Source organism: Eufriesea mexicana, unplaced genomic scaffold (genome assembly GCF_001483705.2).
Source record: "Eufriesea mexicana isolate 0111107269 unplaced genomic scaffold, ASM148370v2 scaffold21290, whole genome shotgun sequence".
NCBI classification, from domain to species: Eukaryota; Metazoa; Arthropoda; class Insecta; order Hymenoptera; family Apidae; genus Eufriesea; species Eufriesea mexicana.
The window spans coordinates 209229-229919 of record NW_016928435.1 but is presented as its reverse complement, the minus strand read 5'-3'; the positions used below and the strand labels follow the sequence as shown (position 1 = coordinate 229919).

General features: G+C 28.1%; 1 protein-coding gene and 1 long non-coding RNA gene across 2 annotated transcripts; one reads left to right on the top strand and one right to left on the bottom strand.

Moving 5' to 3' along the window:
- Positions 1-2069: 2069 nt before the first annotated feature.
- On the bottom strand, positions 2070-2657 carry LOC108554424 (uncharacterized). The gene is made up of 3 exons (XR_001890705.1): positions 2578-2657; positions 2161-2302; positions 2070-2080 (listed from the first exon to the last, which is right to left on the bottom strand). It is a non-coding gene; the product is annotated as an uncharacterized LOC108554424 (long non-coding RNA).
- A 2527-nt stretch (positions 2658-5184) lies between these two features.
- Positions 5185-20483, top strand: LOC108554417 (phospholipase B1, membrane-associated). Its single transcript, XM_017909692.1, has 9 exons — positions 5185-5210; positions 5491-5587; positions 11074-11183; positions 11840-12044; positions 12600-12776; positions 13356-13515; positions 14379-14538; positions 14772-14923; positions 20305-20483. Exons 1-9 carry the CDS (start codon positions 5185-5187, stop codon positions 20481-20483), a joined length of 1266 nt encoding a protein of 421 aa, XP_017765181.1.
- The last annotated feature ends 208 nt before the right edge of the window (positions 20484-20691 follow it).

Here is a 20691-nt window from a genome sequence, read left to right as displayed (position 1 = left end):
GAAACAGATGTTTCGTAATAAATACACTTAATAATTTTCATTATAATGTCCATATATAAATGTAACAATATTTATAGACATATACATTACTGCAAATGATTCTATTCAAATATATGACTTATCCTAATAATTCTAGATATTGGTCTTTCTTGTATCTATCTCTCTTATCGTGCATCTCCGCGGCTTTCTCTCGTCCTAAACCTCATAAGTTCTTTATTTCCTATTCATTTTCCTTTATATCTTTATCATCTTCAACATCATCTATTTTATAATTTTCTACTTTCTTCGGAAACTTTTTTGTATTTCTCAATTTACTTTTTATCCTTTCCTTCATTGCTGTGAAAATATAAATATAAGATTATATAATACAAGTCAATAAAAATTCCACTTTCTATAACATAGTTATAATGTAAACACTAACTCTTTCTCTTTCTTTATAACTTCTAACTCTTCTTTAGTTTTTACTTCGTCGTCACTTTCATCAATTAAATGATCATGCGCTGATTTGTACCTATCACTAAACTTTTTATTTAATATCACAGTTTCTTCTTCATCCTCCTCTGCTTCTTCACCAAATGATAGAATATTGAAATCTCTGTAACAATATTTTTTATTACAAAGAACAATACTATCAGGGCTAAATTCTGCAAACATATATGATTTTTACTTTATTGCTGCTGTTTTAGTTTTTGAATTGTCCTTTGCTTCTTCACTTTCCTGTACTATTATCCTTGGTGTAATATCAGAAAATGGATTGTTCAGTATCATAATTTTTATCAATCTTGGAGGATAAAATGGTCTAGCATTCTACAAAAAAGAGGTAATATTATATTTATATCAATTCTTCATATATATTCTTGTAAACATTAAATTTACCTCATCTACAAGTGCTTCTTCAAGTTCAAGCATGTTATATATAGTTTGTCCAGTACCCTTACAAAAGATTGTATGTTTATTATGCAATTCTAATGTGGAACCAAGAGTAAATAAGAATTGGAAACCATTGTCATCTTCTCCAGCATAGCCACCAGGAATTAAACCTCGTCCACAGGAACGTAATCTTGTACGAAAATCGTCCTAAAACACATATATCTAATAATTATTTTTGAAGAAAAAACGAATTCATTTTACTTTTAAATATGGTCTCACTTTAAATGGCTCTCCATATATTTTACAACTTTCTCCTGTATCTGTAGGATCACCACCTTGTGTATGAAATATGTTGTTATCCCAATAACCTTCCATACATAATTGTATGAAATTTCTACATGTCTTCGGAGTTTCTTTTGCCCATAATTCTAATTCAATATCATCAACAGTTGTTTTCATTATAACAGAGCTATAACAAATATATTATTTTATTAATGTAAAATACTTTTAAAATCAACTTTACTAAAATTCATTATTTGCTATTGTAATTCAAATTAGAAAATATTTAATATACTGATATAGAAATTTAGAAAGTAAATATTGTATACCGGTAAAATTTTTAAAAACAGATATACAATCCATTGAAATATTATTAACTAACACTTATTTCTTTACCCTTAGTAACTGGCTCTTGCATCAAAATATTACTCATGTTTGAATGTCCCCTATAATAAAAGAAATCCATCGTCATTAATATTTCATATTAAATCTTTAATCATTTATAAATCAGTCAACCAAGTGGTTCTTTTCTCGAATAATCATCAGCAGATAAGACATACCTTTATCTCCTTTTAACATTAACTTCACTGGCCCAATCAATTCCATGTGCCACAGCCCCATTATTCTTGCTGCTTTTACTTTTTCCATGTTCCTATAGATATTTCTACACATTTGTGCATTAATGCAACATTTATATTAACTCTATATTCAATTTATCTTTAATTTTTATAACTGTTACCAATTGCTCATTCTCCATCTCTTCAATGGTCCTCATATGTGCATGATCCAATCATCGATGTCACTCATCTTTCTCTGTTCATAGATATGCTGCCTCTTTTCTGTTTCTTGATTTTACATAATGTGTATTTCCTGTTCTCACTGCTTTCACTTGAACATTTCCCTTTTCTTTATACAATTTAGCGCCAACTTTCTGAAACTTAACACATTAGCGTTCGTCTCTGGATTTGACCACTGATATCAATATTTATTCGGATCAGGATCACCTCGTACCTTTCACCATATCATGTTGATACAAGATAACATCACCTAATGTAATTTAAATCCATTTTTATCTGCCACATCCATCTCCCTTTTCTCAATCTTCAATTCACCATCAAATATGTCTATCCTGTATGTCATATGGCCAGTCAACCTAAAATCAAATGGACATATCAAACCTTACATACTTGTATTACTGCTTTAATATTTTCTCCACATGAAAAATAATTAGTGGCATCTAATGACTCTACGCTGGTAATATTCCACGAGTCCAATATTTTTATCTTGTTGCACGTGCCCATTTACTTCAACAGAATATTGTCATTTTACAACTAGGCTCTGCTATCACTAATAAAAGGTAGAAAAACAATGGCGTATATGTTACACTATTTAATTACAACTTAAGGTTAGGTTAATACAAAAACTTACATTCTTTTGCTTGATGCAGCCACACCTCCATCAACACAACAATGCTTCCTGCGTTTTCTTGCAATTCTTTTCCCATTTTCTGTGCAACTCTCCTGTTCCCTTCGAGAAAAATTAACAAATTATTCAATTTCTGTGATTAATACAGGAGCTTTTACCATTGTATTGACATACGCACAGATTTCTATTCTGCCAGATAAAGAAGCGAATGCTGATTGTCCAATTAAACCCACTCCGTGGACTGAACTTATTAAAGAATGTAGAAAACTTTATGGGGTTCTTAAGTGAATAAAAACAAGGGAACAGAATGCGTATTAATTATTTTTGTCGTTTAATTGATTTATTTATTTCCTTCATCACGTTACGCGGTTCAAGCGCTCTCCTGGCGCCATCTGTGCTCATCTTGCCGAACTCGAGCTTCGTGTCTAAAGTCATAGATGGCTCTGATGCCAATTTACTAACTCTGATTATGTACTCCGAATATATTTTAATAAACTAAATCGTCAGTGGAAAATTCACTAATTACTAAATATCTGTGATTAATTTATGAACTTTTATAATTGCATCGTAAAGCCAGGTCCTTAACGAACTTTCCAATATATTTTTCGATATAACTTTGGCCCTGATTAATTAATTATTAATTATTGTTCTGCACACTGTTTGAATTGTTGTAGAAAATTGTCGAAGACGCCATTGGTTTTTCATTAATTACTATCCTTTACGCGATTAATTTATGAAACTTTATGCGCTCATTATAAAATCAATGTTCTTGCGAATCTTCTCATATTACTTTTGATCACATTTTGATTCTAGTTTCGTTTAGTATTACTTATTTTCACGGAAGATCGTGATGGTCGCCGTTACGGAATCATAGACGCCATCAAACAGAAATTAGTAACTATCAATTTAGAGTTAAATTCTTTACGAAAATTATATAAGAATATAGCCTGGAGTTCCAGCTTTACAATGAAATTATAAAAGTTCACAAATTATTTACGGATATTGAATAATTAATAATTTTTCACTGCTGGAGCCATTCTATCCTTTTCTATCCCATCTCTGTCCTTGTCTAACACGTGACGAGGTATAGACGACCTCCTTACCTATTCTGTATTCCTATCACTTTCTTGATTTTTGAGCCCAAATCATAGATGGCGCTGATCGCAGGCGGTAAAATTTGTATTTATTCGGCAGTAGAAAATTAATAAATTTCCAAGTTTTTGTAATTAATTCATGAACATTTATAGCTGCACAGCAAAGTTGGAATTATAAGCAACATTCTTATACGATGCTTAATTTAATAATTGATACTTACATGATCGATAGGTTCTGTATTTCCTGTATCTAGTGATTATTTATATTTTCGTTTTCTTTCTGTAGTGGATAAGATTGCTATAGAAAAGTGTTTTTCTTGCATATATTCTTATTATTTTGTAATAAATATATACTAGCATTAGAAAGCGTAAAAAATTAATTCTTTTATTAAAAAATTTTATTTACAACTGTTTATTTACAATGTTTTCATAGGCGAAAAATGAATACAAGATAAGAAATAAATGGAAAAAACTACCAAAACTATGGACGGGAAATCAAACCCTGGTACTCCAGCACTGAAATTCTTGACAGTCGCCGTTAGGCTACGACTCCACTCCAAAACTATTGGAAATAAATCTATAATTAAAAAAGTAATAAAACTTTAATCATAAATATCTCAAAAACTATTAAGTGGTTGCGACTATAATGATATATTTTCTTAAACTGCATGACGATATCTACAAACCTGCAAAGTTTCAACTAAATCAGTGACCCGTAGAATTGGCGCTCTCCTTGTCAGAAGAATATAATTTCATTGAAAATTATATAAGTTTGAAACTTCGAATAAGAACCTAATCTTGAAAAGAAATACATTGTTAAATTGTTAAATTGTTAAAAAACAAAATAATATTTTTTTATATGAATCTTCGTTTTTGATTGAATCAAATTGGTAAAATTATCTTTTATATATGTACAAAACGTATACATTGAGAAGTTAAATTTTTGTTTATGCTTATGAATATAAGCAATGTTATTATCTACTTGCTATCAACATTATCATTTTTAAATTAAAATTGCATTCTAAAAACAATAAAAGTATTGAGATATTCAAGGTGAACGTTACTTTTTCTTTTGGAGAATTAAAAGATACAAACATTTATGATGCAGTACAAGTAGTACATAATAATTTAATTCAAAGTGAATAATTATGTATGCAACGCAACAGTCAAAATTTCGATCAATTTCTATAGCAATAACCATAATCGCAAAACGCAGATTGCTCATATTTATGAGTACCGACACGAATAGAAATAAAAGTCTGACAACTGGAAATTTATATTTAGTACACAAATACCTGATAAATTTTCGTCCCCGATTTTCTCCAAAATGAAATTTCGTATAAAAAAATGTTATGGTGTCTTCTCGATTTATTTTTTCATGAGATAACATATGTTGCCAGGTCGTACCATTAATAGTGAAACACCCTGTATACAAATAATCCTATTAGAGAAGGTTAACGTTTTATAGTTTTTCTCAGAACAGCAAATACTGTTTGCCAAACAAACAGAATACATTATGGTCATTGACAAGAAAGTACTCACGTATGAATGTCTGTCTCGAACGGTTTGTGCATAGGGAAATAACGGTATGTGTATAACGAAGTTCGCAGTCCTCTTGGACGACCGCATGTCACGTGTACCAGCGAGGACACCATCGAAGGAAGCTCATGTTCAAGGCATTCGGCAACTGCAACGATACGAAGAATGAAAAGAAAGTTTCGTCAATTGAAATAAATCTTGGGTTCCGATAAATCTTGGAAGAAAGCTTCGAGAAATAGAACGATTTTTAAGAAATTCTTCAATCCATTTACCACGCTTTGAGAATCGAAACAATGCATCTGTGGTTGATCTTAATCCTATTGCCAGCAGTCTCGGGTTCCTTCATGGACTTCCTGCGGAGCATATTTCAATCGGGAAGGGTGAGTCTTTTGGGTAAGAGTTATTATGATATCTGAATAATCGTTGACCTGCAAGAATGATACTTCGTTTTAGAAATATAATAATTCAAAAAGGTGAAGAAATAGAATAATCATTTGCAAATTTCTATATGCTCTCTATCTTCTGAGATGCAATAGATTCAAATTAAAATTAATTATTAATTTCATATTAATATTGAAATTAACATATTATAAATATATTATGAATATGTTATAAAATTATCTATTATAAATTAAATTAAATTAAAAATATATACTATAAAATAATATTAAAATTAAAAATTGGATGAAGAGATCATACATCAATCTACATCATTATATATCAATAAACAGTAAATTTTTACTTCACATACTTTTGATTAAGTTCTTAGATAAAGATTAATATAATATATATTAAAATTAAAAGCATTATCCAAAATATGTGAAATATGTGAGAAATATGTATATATATAAAAATTTACTGTTTATTGAAGTGTAATGATGTAGATTGATGTATGAATTCTTCATTCCATTTCTAATTTTAATATTATTTTATAGTATATATTTTTAATTATATATATATCAGAAAATAAAAGATATAATAAGAATTGCAAATTATTACTTTGTTTTTCATCTTTTATTATATGTTTCTTATGTCCGTCTTTAATTTATGATTATTAATTATTTGTTATCAACTGTTGGATAAGTAATATATCATTGTCTAAAAAGAAATTCTTGTTTAATAAATATTGTAAAATATGTTTTTTAGGCCATCCTTGACATTTTTTGGCAGTGAATTATGCAACGTCTTTTTTCTAAATTTCGTATATATATGTATCCATGCTTCTGTAACATTTAAAAATTTCTTTTAAGAAGAAATAATCAAAATTATGATCTAAAATTTTGAGTACAGATTTTATTATATTCGCATTAAATGAAAGATTCTGTAGTATGGACTTCTAATTTGTTCAGGATACATTGCTGTTAATAATATTCAATTTAAAATTTTTGTTTATCTTTTTTTATTTTGCCATCTTTGTTTGATAATTTTATCTATTCATTGTGTATTTGTGAAATACTAATTTGTATTGACATATGATATTTCGAACAATAATGAAATAAAAATAATATTTTAATTGTAGCGAACAGAACACCGTGTTTATTTATTTCCTCAATTTCTATGTAAATGTACAGTATAATTTCACTACAATGTATCATTAAAATTTTCGAATTTGCAGTTAACTATTAATTACACAAAGACTAGAATATTACAAATAGATAATTTGAATTTAAATTTCATGAGAAATACTGGAATATAAAAGAACAGAATTTTTGAAATAATTCGTAAATCGTCGTTGAGAAAAAACAGAAAATTCATCCATAGAGGATTTAGCATGTTACTAAATGACATAACGTGACTCGAAAGCTGATTGTGATATTATCATTTGAATTACAGCTCTTCGTAGTGCTTTGATTTCTAAATTACCACATCATGAATTTCAGAAAAAACTACAAAGCACTTTATGATTTTGCAAAATAATTACAAATTATTAAATTAAATTAAAAATATATACTATAAAATAATATTAAAATTAAAAATTGGATGAAGAGATCATACATCAATCTACATCATTATATATCAATAAACAGTAAATTTTTACTTCACATACTTTTGATTAAGTTCTTAGATAAAGATTAATATAATATATATTAAAATTAAAAGCATTATCCAAAATATGTGAAATATGTGAGAAATATGTATATATATAAAAATTTACTGTTTATTGAAGTGTAATGATGTAGATTGATGTATGAATTCTTCATTCCATTTCTAATTTTAATATTATTTTATAGTATATATTTTTAATTATATATATATCAGAAAATAAAAGATATAATAAGAATTGCAAATTATTACTTTGTTTTTCATCTTTTATTATATGTTTCTTATGTCCGTCTTTAATTTATGATTATTAATTATTTGTTATCAACTGTTGGATAAGTAATATATCATTGTCTAAAAAGAAATTCTTGTTTAATAAATATTGTAAAATATGTTTTTTAGGCCATCCTTGACATTTTTTGGCAGTGAATTATGCAACGTCTTTTTTCTAAATTTCGTATATATATGTATCCATGCTTCTGTAACATTTAAAAATTTCTTTTAAGAAGAAATAATCAAAATTATGATCTAAAATTTTGAGTACAGATTTTATTATATTCGCATTAAATGAAAGATTCTGTAGTATGGACTTCTAATTTGTTCAGGATACATTGCTGTTAATAATATTCAATTTAAAATTTTTGTTTATCTTTTTTTATTTTGCCATCTTTGTTTGATAATTTTATCTATTCATTGTGTATTTGTGAAATACTAATTTGTATTGACATATGATATTTCGAACAATAATGAAATAAAAATAATATTTTAATTGTAGCGAACAGAACACCGTGTTTATTTATTTCCTCAATTTCTATGTAAATGTACAGTATAATTTCACTACAATGTATCATTAAAATTTTCGAATTTGCAGTTAACTATTAATTACACAAAGACTAGAATATTACAAATAGATAATTTGAATTTAAATTTCATGAGAAATACTGGAATATAAAAGAACAGAATTTTTGAAATAATTCGTAAATCGTCGTTGAGAAAAAACAGAAAATTCATCCATAGAGGATTTAGCATGTTACTAAATGACATAACGTGACTCGAAAGCTGATTGTGATATTATCATTTGAATTACAGCTCTTCGTAGTGCTTTGATTTCTAAATTACCACATCATGAATTTCAGAAAAAACTACAAAGCACTTTATGATTTTGCAAAATAATTACAAATAGAAATAAATACGTTTAAATGCTGAAACGATAAAAAATAAATAATAATATCAATTAATACAAAAATTGATTATATATATAAATAAATAATATAAAATAAAATAATCAATAAAAAGGATAAAAAATAAATAATAATATCAATTAATAAAATAATCAATTTATTGTATTAATTATTTTATTAATTAACATTATTTATTTTTCATTATTATTTTTAATCAATTATTTTAATTATTTTATTAATTGACATTGTCATTTATTTTTTATCCTTTATATTGATTATTTTATTAGTTAACATTATTAATAAACATATATATAGTAAAATATTTCCTATAATTTATTAAATTGCGAAATGTGTCATTTTTACATATTTACAAATTTACATACTTATAATTATAGACATTATGCAATAATAGAAATTTTCCTTGGTCACTGGTAACATAATGAATGAATCGTCGGATTTTACTACGTGTTAAATATATTGCATATTAAAGTAACATTTCATTTTAGTTAACCACTATACACATCTATTCCATCCACGATAAAATAAAAAAAAATTTTAGAATTTCCATAAATTTTGTGCACGTCAAATATAATTGTGGTTACGTGATAAAAATATGTTATAATTGTGAGATTTGACTTGAAAGACTCGTGACAATTTAGACTCGTTATTACAGTACAAAGGGTTAATAAGTTGATTGTCACGCAACTTTAATTATCTCATAATATTGGCCTTTTTACCTTATAATATTGTCTAGTTACCTCTTTTGCAAAACTGCAATGTTGATATAAAAAACGATTTTGTCAATTTCTTCAATTTTCTAATTGTAAATAATAACGCGTTCAAATAATTAGAATCGATATTACAAGAAACAACGAATTTCCTGAATTATAATACAAGAAAAATTCCCAGGTTCTATGAATATAAATTGAAGATGCTAGAGGACTTCTTTCTTCCTTGAAAAATTAATAAAATTGTCAAAGTCGTTTTCGATTAGAATCTTCCAATTTTTTCAATAAACGATGTTTATTTTATTCTAATCATTGTAAACAATTGTTACACACTGATCAGCAATAATATCATAACAATCAATAAAACATTACCAGCACATGTATTAAATTCACGTCTTTATAATTCTCTAATGGCTTCGTTGTATATCCAAGGCAGACTAACCGAAATCAAAACATGTCATATTATACAGCTAACTTCGTCTATTCCACAAACTATCGTTTACAGCTATCGATTAATCGAGATATGAAGCGCGACAATGCTGACATGGTCGGTTCGATTGATAACTCTCTAGAACGTGACACGTTAACGCGACGTTACCAACAGCGCTGTTACGTCAAGCCGGAAGAACGACTAGACTACCGAGAAACAGAATGCTTTGCATACCGAGCGATTGGAGAAAGGCCAGTACTTTTCTTTTCGTTCGTCATTTCGTTACGAGAAAAAGAACAAGACGATTTCTGTTCTTCTTGTCCGCACAGTCGGCCCATTTCGATTCACCAGCGTCGGTAAATTATTTGCGAAATATTTAAGCCACTAGACGGACGAATGCAAATGAAAGAAAGCAAACGTGGTGGCGCGACGTGCACCGTGTGCTAAACCCGTGTACACTGGCAATCGGTAAAGGATAAAATTCTGATGAAACTAACTGTATTGTATCTGTTCCGGTTATGGTGCTGCGAACGCCGGAAAATAGTACGCATTGGAACTTTCGTATTTCGCGGGGAATAGGTTAGGTTGCTACGTCGCAGTGCCGTAGCTAGAGTTTTTACCTGCCCTTCGTAATATAGCAAAACTCATTATACTGTCATGTGACTCATATGAAAAGTTTCTTCGTCTTCTAACTATGTCAATGCTTCTTTGTGTTACACGTGAATTCCTTATTTACTGTTAATGACGATTATCACGTTTCTACAAAATGTTTGGCGAAGATCTATAGATAATACACAGATAGTAAACTAATACGAAGAATTCCCTATTTGACGTATGCAAACAATTGGGTAAATATTTGAGATGACACGAAATGAAATTTCTTTAAGATATTATTTATTTAGGGAATTTGTTGAAAGAGGAACTGAAAATAGCTACATGTTACACTGAAAAATATACGATAAGCATATGAAAAGGATATTTTCGAAAAATGAATCTCTAGTTGGAGTATATCAATGAATAATATTTGTATAGCAATTCAGTATGATAAGTGTGTATATCTTCCTTCTGAGTTCTTTACATGGTATATTTCCAACACAATAGGATACTGATCATTGATGCGATTGTATTGTTTGTCTTCGATTTGTTCTTGTCAATATTTGTAAAGGTTGATGTAGATGGATTTAAATGTTAATTTAAATAATGTTTCTAACTTTTGTTAATCAGTTTTTAAAAATCTTATAATACTAAAATATTAAAACAAAGTGAAAAATTGATAAACAAATTAATTTTATTATTTAAAGTATTACTTTATGATAATATCGTTATTAATTTACCTACAGTTGATATCAATTTTAAATTGACAAAAATTAATAACATTTCGATTTTTGTTTAATATTAACAGATAACTAAATAATTTTTCTACTATTTCATTACTAAAGAAACTCACCTCATTAAAGGTAATTGTACTTTAATAATAAATGTTTTAGGATGATGTCGACAAAACTGGCATAGTGTATCCTGTGATATGTAGTGGTGTAAGAAACCAACCTCAAGTTCCTGATTATGTTCCATTTCCGTGTAATGTACAGTTTGGAAGGTGGGTCTGATTAAAATGTCTTTGAGCTATTATATCTTTCATGGTCAGCTTATAAAAAATTATATAAAAAGAAGAAAAATAAAAAAATATTTATTTGTTATGTCCTATTAATTATTTTTATATAAAATTAATGATAATAATTTTCGAAGTTAAGTAGTATTAAATCTCTATTTTACATTTATTAAAAAACCTGTTTTTGCCTGTAATAACGTTTGAAAAAAATACTAAGACTTTGGAGGATAATTCCAACTCCTAAACTTGACTTGTCACTGTTATACATCCTTTATTACTAGCTACTGTATAAATTTTTAAATTATAATTAACAGAATTTTCTCTAAAAAATATAGCCTAAAAAGTAATTTGTTATAAATAAGTATCAACGAGTTTTTGATAAATAAATAATCTCATTAAATTATACTTCTGGCATTATATACGAAATTGTTTCAATTTATTATATATAATTTATTCTATATAATAATAATGTAATTACATTATTGTTTTTTATTATTATTAAGATATACATTATTATGTACAGTTTACTCTACATGATAATATCATTATAATTATACTACACATTATAGTATAATAATGTAGTAATATAATATATAATATAATTTGTTATAGTTTGAAAGAATATATGTATGTGTCCCTTTTAGGTCATTATTAGCGCCTGACAGCGTGCACCGTCTACGTCCCGGTGACATAGATGTAGTCGGCGGTCTAGGCGACTCATTGGTCGCAGGAAGTGGAGCTCTGGAGGAGTTTGCAATAGGAACATTTATAGAAGCACGTGGAGTTAGCTGGTGCGTGGGTGGTCAAGGTGACTGGAGACGATTCTTAACCGTTCCTAATTTGCTAAAGGTATTAAATGCATTAAATTCACGTTCTCCTTGAAATGAATTCAAGAAATTAGACTCAAATGTTGTGCACGCTCTGTGTGTACAAAGCACTTACGTTTTTGTTATTAAGGTACGTTAATTAGGAAAGCAACGAAGTGGTCTGGTTTAATTAGGGTAGCAGTCGTTTGAATAAGCCTTTGTTTCATATGCCTCATTCGTTGTCTTCTTCCTTCTTAATTTAAATTAAAAAATTCTTTTTCATTTTTAATATCTTCGAAAGATACTCTAGCCTTTTAAGAACTATCTTATAGTTTAATAAATAATTTCAATAAAAATATAGAAATTAAAGGTGGATGGTAAAATATAAAAAATGAATATGGCCAATGAAGGCATAAAAATATAGATTTGACATCGATGTTTATTAATGAAGGATTTTGAATTACTTGTAATGAGTATAAGAAACTATAAACTAAAGAATATTTTTATATAATTCAATGAATATCTCATGTCTTAGAAATTTCGTCACTTCTAATTTAACATCATTATACATATATAATTATCCTTGTTATTGCACCAGGTGTTCAATCCAGATTTAATCGGATATTCAACGGGCACAGGTGAATTTATTTCGTCGAAAGCGAAGCTAAATATTGCCTTCCCTGTCGCAGCTACTGAGGATGCCTTGCAACAAGCTCAAATTCTTGTTCAAAGAATCAAAAACGATCCAAGGATAGACATAAGGAAACACTGGAAGGTATATCAAATAATCCACAATATTTCCAATTATAATAACTGGAAAATTGAAAATACAGAATAAAATTTACGATATAATCATTATATAAAGAAATTGAGTACGAGATAATTCAAAAATTTCATTCTACACTTTTGTTTTTGTCAGAGAAATCCTTCTTCGCCAATTGTAATTATAAATTCTATAAGCAATGACAAAAATATTTTGACACATGTGTAGCTTGATTATTATTCTCTGTATTTTATACTTAAAATGAATGCAAAAAGTAAATTATGTTGTGCCAAAGCAGTGGTTCTCAACCCTTTCGTGTGTGTATTATCCATTTACATAAAAGAGATAATATAAATAATTTTCTAATTTAATATAATTTGGTTCAGCTGACGAATTACCTGCGAATATTCAACGTATATATATTCAACATACCACAGGCTGAGAACCGCTATGAACCGTTGGAGTATTTAATAGAGTATATTTATGGTAATAATGAAAAAGTGAGAATACAGAGAAAGGGTTATAAACAACCATATTTCTTATGACCAACTGAATGAGTTATGTCTAATTAGAATATTCCATGTGCTACAGCTAATTACAATTTTCTTTGGCGCAAATGACATTTGCTCGGCGCAATGCTACAGTCCAGCGCAATTTTCGCCGCTTCGCTATGCTCTTCACTTGCGGAGGACGCTGGACTTCCTGAAAATAGTTCTACCTCGTACATTAGTCAATCTTGTGCCAGTCATAGGTAAAAATAGAGCAGGGCTTGTTGCAAATATTTCATCAAAAGACTCACTTTCTTCAAATTTTTTCAAATACAAATTTTCTTCCAATGTAATTTAAAACCAAATGTAATTGAATCCCTTATATCGCAGTAACGAGTTTAACTCGTCGTGAGTTTTCATGCTAAAGCACATAAAGATGAATTACACTCGCATTGGAATAAAATTATATTTAACGCATTTCAACGTTCGCATAATTTGGATAAGTCCACAAAAATTTGTGCAATTTTACTGTGAATGAAATAGGTGCATAGTAGTTAATTACAATGAAATAATTTTACAATGCAAAGTTTCTCATGGGGCTAAAAGCAATATTTTTGTCAAAAGAAATTAGAATATACTTTGAACTTCTTTTGTATGGTGACATAGTATTATGTACAAAAAGATTCACGAAAATATTGATTAGCAATAGAGTGTGAAATTTGCTTTAAAAAATATGAACTGTACAGAAAGTGATTATTAGTTATATCTATTAGATAAAATATTTAATAAACATACTGTTGTATAATTATTGGAAAACTAATTCAACGAAAAATTTCGTATAAATATTTTATTATATGCATAATAAAATTTCACTATAATTTTTTAATTTTTATAATTCGAATAATCATATAATTATGATAATAATAATTGCAATTTGATATTTTATTATACAAAATTGAATATGAATGTATAATTTTAATTTGGAAACGTAAATTTCCCAAATTTGACGAAAATTATAATTATAGATTATTTCTAAAATAGCAAATTTTGCGAAATAAAATACATCTAAATATATGGATATCGTTTTATACGCGTTACTAATTAAATTATTCCAATATGCGTGCAGACGTTACAGTTTCTATTAGAGTACCACGAAGTACCATGTGCCATATATTGCATCCACTTTACTGTGCTTGCATGCATAAAGGTAGTCGACCGGACATTGCAGCTTCGAAAATGTCGCATCTTTATCAGCAAGCCATCGAAGCTTTAATATACTCAGGGAGGTACGAGCAATAATTAACTAACCTGAAAATCAAGAAAAATTAACTGTTAAATTTTACATAAAGAAATTTCATGATATGTTATAATATAAAAATCGCATTCCTTTTATTTAAATTTTTACATTCAATTTTCAAATTTCTTGATTTTTGGGTCTTCTATATTTCGTTTATATTACAAATTGAAGAGTAGATTAAAAATTGATGCAAATTCAAGTATTACTTTATTCTTGTTTCAGATATGACAAATCGCCAGATTTCACGGTGGTACTGCAGCCGTTTATTAAATTATTCAATGCGCCGAATGCAGATCCAAGGGGAGCACCACCGATTGACCCCAGTCTGGTGACGTACGATTGCTTTCACTTCAGTCAGAAGGGACACGCGTTAGGTAAGAACGTGAATAACAATTACGTATATTTATAACCGAAACTTAAATAATATTATATACCGAAAAAAAAGAATATAATTATGCGTGCTTATAATGAAACTTGTATCTTAATATACTGTCTTGAATAGTTTTTCTTCTTTTTCTTTATTTAATCATTTTTTACGTCGTATTTACTACAAAATTATTAGCAATGTCGGTAAAGTAATTTCCTATTATACTTCATCAATTAGGTTTGTTTTTTAGTGAATTCCAGTAGACTAGCATATTCAGTAGACTTAAATAGTCTATGATTGTATAAAATTTGAAATTGCAATGTATCTATTATCGATGACATATCAGAATTTTGTCAATATATAAACTCATTTGAAAATATAACTTTAAAACTTCTGACTACCACTGTATATAAATCTTTTTATATAATATTCAATTATTACAATTTACTGCCTTATACCAATATACACAAAAAATTAATGTCCTTGTGAAATCCATTTTTATGAATTTTATATATGAAAAATCGAGTATTTTTATCTTATTTTAAGTGACGTCAGGAATGAACTATAATTTATTGCTCAATATAAAATTAATATAAAATTATGTCACTTTTTTGGAAGATTAAACGATTTATAATACACTACTCTTTGTATCACGATAAAAATATTTTTATCTTGTTTTAGGAAACTTTAATTTAAAAAAAATTTATAAGAATTTATTTAAAGAGTAAAAGAAAAAGTTAGTAATAATTTATATTTGATGAATATACTTGATCTTATTCTTTCATTATCAGTATTTATTTAAAAAATTTTTTGAGAAGAAGTTATTATTAAAAAGTTTAATCAGATTGTAGAATGAAATATTCGAATTCGAGTTGAAAATGTTCAGAAATGCAAATATTGGAGAGAATAATAAACGTTTAAATTTGTCATATCGAATTAATAGAGTACACTAAATTACTATGTGTACATGAAAAATGATTTGTATTATTAGTCCACTGTATTCGAATTATTCTTTGCTTATAAGGAAAAATGATTGTAATTGATTATGTAATACTGTACTCACTCGTTTTAATAAGAGTAGTATGAACTAGAGATTGCTTAAATATAATAAATTACACTATGATTTAATTAAATTATACAATAATAAGCAAGAAATTATAATCAAAGATAGAGAATTATATCATTTTTAAGAGATGCGATTATATAATCATTGAATGCAACATTCGATCATTAAATGTTTCACCAAGTAACTTCAAAGTTGTTGAGTCACTGAGTTTTTAAGCGTTTCTTATCTTTCGTTATTCATGATACATGTGTCTATTATACTATTGCTAAATTCTTCTTTAAATTTAAAAACCAAGTAAATTTTCTCTGTTTTAAATTTACGAATGAAGTGAAACGTACAATAAATATCATTTGAACTTTGTAGTGAGACGTGAATAAAATTTCACAAGCGATCTTTAATTATGCTTTTTCTATTATTGCCATAATAAGCTATATCCATATCTTTATGTAATTTAAATTAACAAAATAGAAGGAACTACAGTTACCATTTAAATTTTCCTGTAACTTATGCTACTCCTATAGTTTTTCTTCATCATTTTCCAAGTTAAATTGACCAATCAGAATGTATAATAGTTATTATTCAAATTTCCTGATAACAAGTACATCCAGTAAAAAACTAATTTCGTTTACGCTGTTTCACAATTTTCATCATGTATCTGTACCTTTATTTCTTGTAGTTTAGATACGTAAAGCAAGACACATAATAATTATTATTTAAATTGTTTAAAAACATGTGTGTGAAATCTTAAAAACATTTTGTTTATGCTATTCTCATAGTTATTTTAAAACCAGGATACAGAACAATTATCCAGTAACACATGAATGAAATTTAAAAAATAAACTTTGCTTATACTATTTTTACAATTTTTCTTCATTTGTTTCTAACTTCGGTAAAAAAAAGAAGAATATATAATTATTATTATTTAAATTTCACAATAAGATATAAATAAAACCTTAGATCTATAGTATATCATTAATAAATGTTGCATATAAGTAACAATGTATCCAAAAAAATAGAAGGAAACGTTTAACAATTATTACTCGAATTCCACAGTAATACATGAACGAAATCTCAAAAATAAATTCTGTTTTGTGCCGCATCTAACTTTTCCTACACTTCTCCTTCGCTTCTCCATGACCACGCTCAGACGAATCAAAATATCTAATAACTCTTATTCAAATTTTTATTTCCCAGACGCGTTCTAAAAACGAACTTAGTCTTTTCAACGAAGCTATTTAGAGAAATTCAAATAATATGTTAATTATACGACGTTTCGCATTATGTCTCGCTTATAATTTAAATGACTGCTATTTATAAATGTCCTATTAGGAGCTTGCAAGTGCTTAATGCTAAACACGAATGTTCTCTCTCCATCGGCATAGCAACTGGATCCCGAGGATTCCAACGTTCGAACGTGGTCGTATCACGCTCTCCGCGCCGAAAAATAATGAGTAAATTGACATCTTGGAAGCCTACGCGGCGATTCTGATTCCTCTACGTCATTCGTCCTAAACGAAAGAACAAATCAGTTAACGGCGGGTATAGCAAAGTCAAGTAGTTAGACTTTTTGTAAGAGAAGTTAATCAGGAGTCACGGATGGCTTGACAGTCAAGCAATATATCCAGTGTCTGTCCGTTTCTCAGCTACACATGACTCGTGGTACGAGTGTGGCATGACTTGGCAACGAACTTGGCGCGGACAATTAAAACCACGTCGTACGACGAGCGTAAGAGGATCGATTTAAAAATGATATTAAGTTCTTCATGCAAGGTCAATTTTTTTAATCCAGATGAAATGCTCCGAATTATTTTTTAATGTCTCTATTGGACGTGTTTTTTCTTTTTTGATACTAGAGTATGATAAATAATGGCTTGTTATTATATTGGTGAATGATAGAAAGTGGTTTGGAGTAGAATGGAACGAAGGATAAATGTTTCTTGGTATTTTGAATTTATAGTATACTGTTTAAAAGTTTAGTATCATTTATTCGATGATGAAGGAATTTGAATTTTTTTTATAAAGTAAGAAAAAATAGGAATCGATGTTTGGGCTACTAAATATTTAATCAATTATTTTATTAATAATTTACAATTGTTATTAACGATTACTATTAATTATTATTAAGTATTTAATAAATTATTAATAAATTAATATTAGAAAATAATAAAATGTTAACCCCCAAGTCATTAAACTTGTCATTTCTATCGCAGTGATTTTTCTTTTTAATAAAAATATTGTAGAAAAACTATTTAATAAATCATTAATAAATTAATATTAAAAAATAATAGAATGCCAACCTCAAATCTTTAAACTTGTCCGTTCTATCGTAATAATTCTTCTTTTTAATGAAAATATTTTAGAAAAAAGCATTGAAAATTAGCTGTCTAATAAAAAAATTGAGTTATTGTCACTCTTGTAATTCGTAAAATAGCTTGAAATATATCAATCTAACAGAGGAGCAATAAAATATAATACTAATATTTGGAGATATGAAGACCAAGTATGACAATACGATCGAAAAAACATCTGCTTCATTATTAAAAACAAGGAACAATAATTTCATCAACCTTTATTTCTTTCCTCGTTCCATAAATCAGAAATATTGAAAATGATTCAACATTTTTAAACAGTAGTACGTACATTTTTGGTATTTTCGTACCGATGATTATGAGAGAAAGTTACCACTGAGGTTAATATTAGGATCTTTATATTGCTCTTCTTTGTTTAATTTGACTCATGTAACAAACAACCGGGATCACAAAGGAAGAATCACATGTGATAAATGCTTAAACGTTTCGTCACATTGTGAACGAATTAGGTTGGAATAACACACTATGACTTGTATATATTGATTATTGTAATACGTTATTTTTTAACATATAATTAATTTGATATATTATTAATTAATTAGAAACATTACTTTTCCATTAATTAATTCGTATATATTTATTATAAATATAAGACTGTAATAGTTAAACGACTTTTAACTGTATATCAAGGGCATGTAGTGAGTGTATATCATAGTTTAAATATTCATAGAGAAATAATTTTTATTAAATACGGCTCATTACTTTTTCTTTCTCTTTCTGTTTTTACAACGCATGCTTCTGGCTGTTCGAATTGAAACATGAATAGTCATGAAACAAAATGCTTTTTATTCTTAGCTATTAATCATAATCTCTGACAAATCACTGAATACCAATTTTTTAAACTAGGAAAGGTGTTATCCTGATACATCAACTTATCTGAACAGATTATTTTTATTTACGAAATAAATAAATTACGTTAAACGATATTAAAATTTGCTATCGTCCTATATCGACATGCAAATCACAAATTGTGTAACATAAGTAATTAATATATATATATGATTAATTTATTTTGATATTACATGTTCTTCAATTTTTGTTTGACTATTTAAATATTTACAATATTTAATATAATATAATGCAACGTAGCATGATATTTATATATTATATATATTGTATAGTAAAATATAATAAAGAAAAATTTGTATATATTGTACATATACAATACATCAGAATAGAAAAAAATAATATAATATTCATAAATTTTATATAAAATTGTTAAATTATTAATAGCTATATAATACAATACAGCAAATTGTCACAAAATAAAGATCACTCCAAAACTGAAGAAAAATTTAATCGAATATTAGCTTAATTTCACAACACGAAACTCATTAAAATACCAAAGCATAAATTAAAAACAATTACATGGGGTCTTCCAGCAACGGTAGTACAACCGGAAAGGGGGTGATTCATTATATTTTCATTCCATATTTCAGGGCGAAATAAAATTTTTTGAGTCGAAGCTTTATTTTCGAGAAAATCGACTTTGAATATTCACCGAATGGTGTGCACTTACCTATAACTCATATGAATAGACCATCAACATACGAGTATCGGTGGTACAATCGAGTTTACAATCAGTCGTACAATCGAGATTCTACATGGAAAAACAAAACGAATATAGGGAATAAAATTTTTTCATTTGAAGCCTCGTTATCGAGAAAATCGAATTTGAATATTCATCGAGTGCGTGTGCATTTAACTTTGACCATGGCGGATGGGTCATCAGTATATCAGCGCATTCTGTACATATTCAAAGTCGATTTTCTCAAAAATGAAGCTTCGAATCAAAAAATTTTCTTTTTCTTTTTCGATTTGTTTTTTTGTGTAGAATCACTCCCGTCCCGATTGTACTACCATTGCCGAGACATCCAATATATTTATCCACAATTATTCTCAATTTTCTGCTAAACTTATGACAACTGACACTCGTCTTCCACTCCGTTTCAGGAGCAAATTTGCTGTGGAACAACATGTTGGAGCCAGTCGGTAACAAGACGGATCAAGGGCTGCCAGAGATATTCGAGAGACTCTTATGTCCCAACGAGAACGCGCCATACATTTTCACGAACGTGAACTCGAGACATTTCCGAATGACAGGGCGCCAAGATGGGATCGTGGCCAGATAACGAATGGAGAATCACCGATAGCGACGCTTTCGCTCGTGATAATCACTGATATCAACATACACACGATGAGAAATTCCTTAGATCGATGGAAAATTTCACTACACAAATGAAACTTCCCAAACAGTCGCCAATTCTATTTGCATACGAACTGACGTCTCTATTGAATTTTCATACGTGGTCCAGTATCAGTCTTCTTTCAGGACGCAGT

What these genes read in the sequence shown, in the direction of transcription:
- LOC108554417 (XM_017909692.1), top strand. Translation starts at nt 5,185, where the DNA reads ATGGTCATTGACAAGAAAGTACTCAC. An exon ending in GCATATTTCAATCGGGAAGG is followed by an intron (nt 5,588 to 11,073) that starts GTGAGTCTTTTG and finishes TAAATGTTTTAG; the next exon opens with GATGATGTCGACAAAACTGG. An exon ending in TCAGAAGGGACACGCGTTAG is followed by an intron (nt 14,924 to 20,304) that starts GTAAGAACGTGA and finishes ACTCCGTTTCAG; the next exon opens with GAGCAAATTTGCTGTGGAAC.